The 3,086-nt window shown below is 35.5% G+C and overlaps 1 protein-coding gene across 1 annotated transcript in view; it reads left to right on the top strand.

Annotated features, from left to right (window-relative positions):
* Ltn1 (listerin E3 ubiquitin protein ligase 1) overlaps window positions 1-3,086 on the top strand; it is a 62,998-nt gene that overhangs the window by 6,060 nt on the left and 53,852 nt on the right. Inside the window, exons 2-3 of the mRNA XM_023706565.1 lie at window positions 1,578-1,781; window positions 2,689-2,787. Coding sequence (XP_023562333.1) covers window positions 1,578-1,781; window positions 2,689-2,787 — 303 coding nt within the window. The remainder of the gene's footprint in view (window positions 1-1,577; window positions 1,782-2,688; window positions 2,788-3,086) is intronic.

The following is a 3,086-nucleotide window of genomic DNA, read 5'->3' as shown; positions in this document are numbered from 1 at the left end:
AAGTATCTTTAGAAATAAATGTGTGTAGGTGAGTTGTATTGTCATCTTGATGGCTGAACCAAGGCAAGATGGTGAACCTTTTAGAAACCAAATGCCGAACTGGATGTGGTGGCATGTGCCTGTAATCCCAGGTCTCTGGGAGACTGAACTCAGGAGAATCAGTATGAGTCTGATCTACATAGTGAGACCCTGTAGACCCTGTAGGCCCTTAATAAAATACAAAAACCAAAACGAAACAAAACCAAACCAAAACTATCAATAATGCTCCTAGATTTTTTTCTAAGTTCAGAAATATTAGAACAATGTTTTTAAACTGTGGATACAATCCACAGTTATAAGTTCTGTAACCCAGAACTTATAATCATGTTATCATGAGGTTCCCACACTGCAATTATATCTGGCCTCCCAGGTTTTAGTTTAGAAGAAACAGTTCTTCTTTAACATCTTTTGTCTTTTGAAAAGAAAGCACACAGTAACACGTGTACCTTAAGTTGGCCACCACTGAATTAAGATATTTCTTCCTTATATGACAAAGAGTAAGTTAATTTCTTTCAATAATTCTGTTTTCTTTCTCTGTAAAACTAGCTTTCTTTTACAACTAGGAGACAACGTTATAGAGTATTTGTCAAACCTCTGACTGTGGTTCAAAAGAAAAGAGTAGTATCTCTTACGCCTTGATCTTTGTGTTAATTGTTGTATCCCTAATGATGTAATTTTAGCCCAAAGAAGGTAAGTTAGGTTTGGAATATGTGGAAAGCAAAGTCTGTTTTTGAGGAATCTTATTGGGAAATAGTTGTCATTAGCTCTAACCCATGTTGATTGGTTGGTTAAGTGTTTGTGGAATGGATGAAAAGGTCAGCCTCATTATTTTTATATGATTACACAGTACACATACATATCTATGGATACCATTTTCAGGAAATTGAGAAAACTTTCTTACATAGTATTTACAAAAACCTTGTCATATAATGCATTCTGGTTTTAAATATTCTGTTTCTTCAACATGGCCCATTATACTGATAGCATAAGACACAAATGGATTGTATCCACAGTTGAAAAACATTGTTGTAATGTTTCTGAACCTAGAAAAAAATCTCCTAGGAGCATTATGGATTTTTTTTTTTTTTTGTGTGTGTGTGTGTGTGTGTGTGCATGTGTATTTTATTAAGGGCCTCCAGGGCAGAGTCTCATTACGTAGATCAGACTCAGTGATTCTCCTGTGTTCAGCCTCCCACAGAGCTGAGATTACAGGCACATGCCACCACCTCCAGTCTCAATCGCTGGCTCAGCACGCCCCGGGGGTGGGGCCGACACAGCGTGCTGGGATTGAACCCCTGTTGCTGAGTCTGCCTAAGCAGGTGCTTTAATCCACTGAGCTATTTGGCCAGCCCATATTGATGGTTCTTGAGGATACTGTTATTCATCTTTGGGGAATGGTGCAATAGGTGAAATTTTAGCTTAGGGAAAAAACTCAAATAATAGTATATTATGATCATGAGAATTGTCCAGGAATTGCAAAATTAAATATTGAACTTTTCTTGGATTCGTATTTTTTTTTTTCCTCCTTACATTTTTAGCCTTCAAATAGTGGTCGAGCTGCAGAACTACTTGCCAAAGAAAAGGGAACAGTGCCTGGGTTTATTGGTTTTGGAACATCTCAGAATGAACTAGGCTATGTTCCTGCTATTCAAGGAGCTGAAGAAATCGACAATCTTGTAGATTCTGATTTCCGAATGGTGCTACGGAAACTTTCTAAGAAGGATGTCACAACAAAATTAAAAGTAAGTTTTCTCATTTTTGTCAAAATGATCAAGAATACCTTTCTGGTAGACATGTCATTAGTATATTTAATATAAAGAAATATGGCCAATAATTTATCATTAGTTCTTTTACAGTTACACTTTTTCTATGATGTAGACATAAGCTTATTTGATGCTTATATTCTGAGTTATAAGTTAGTATTTTGCTTGACACTTTTTCTGAACCACTTTGGAAGGTTTTTTTTTGTGGCTGGCTCAGCCCGCTCTGGGGGCGGGGCTGGTGTGGCATGTGGTGCCAGGGATTGAACCCCGTGCTTGTCTAAGCTTGCCTAAGCAGGCACTTTACACCACTGAGCTTTCTCGCCAGCCTAGCACTTTGGAATTTCAGCTGTACAGTTTTTCTCATTATGAAGTATATTTTCTATTTTTTGTGATGGGTCATGTTGTATTGCCTGGTTTGGTCCAGAATTCTTGGACTCAGGTGATACTCCTACCTCAGCCTTCTGAGTAGCTAGAAATGAGTGTCATCATGCTAACCTTGATCCTATAGCTTCATTATTAATTATTTATTATTAATTAATTAATTAATTTTTTGTTACAAGGTCTCACGATATAATTCTGCCTAATTTTGAACTCCCAGGCTGGCCTCTAACTTGAAGCAGTCTGTGCTAGTGCTGGGGTTACAAGTATACACCACTATGTCTGGCCTAGCCTATCCTGTAGTTTAAATGAGTTTTTTGGAAAATGCATTTAGTTTTTAAAAAACTGTAAAGTTTCTACTGTTGTAGAATTTAATCCTATATGGCACAAAATATATTTATTGTTATTAAATAAAATAGATTAAATTCTCCAATAAAATAAAATGAATATAACTAATAACCAACATTATAGCTTCTGATTCTTAGCGATGTTAATAATTTACTTTTAGGCTATGCAGGAATTTGGAACCATGTGTACAGAGAGAGAAACAGAAATTGTAAAAGGTGTTCTTCCATATTGGCCAAGAATTTTCTGCAAAATTTCACTTGTAAGTTTTAAGACTATTAGTTTATTTTGGTTATATTTTTTTTGTTGAAATCATTGAGACTGTCAAATTTAAGTGATTGATTTTGATGAAGGTTATGAAATGTGTCAATATGTTACATAGTTTTGTCCATATTAGGTTAAAAAGGGTATATGAAGAATCTATTTTAAGAAACTAGATTACTAAAGAATTAATTCAGAAGCTTCTTATTCAAAGTATAGTTGGTAATTATTTTTTTTTCCTTGTATATTTGCAGCAGAAGAGTGAGAGTGAATTGCTTATTTAAAATCCAGTCTGGGGGC

Source organism: Octodon degus, unplaced genomic scaffold, assembly GCF_000260255.1.
Source record: "Octodon degus isolate 3935 unplaced genomic scaffold, OctDeg1.0 scaffold00264, whole genome shotgun sequence".
Lineage (NCBI taxonomy): Eukaryota > Metazoa > Chordata > Mammalia > Rodentia > Octodontidae > Octodon > Octodon degus.
The sequence above is the reverse complement of the archived record's forward strand: the minus strand, read 5'-3'. Positions and strand labels throughout refer to the sequence as shown.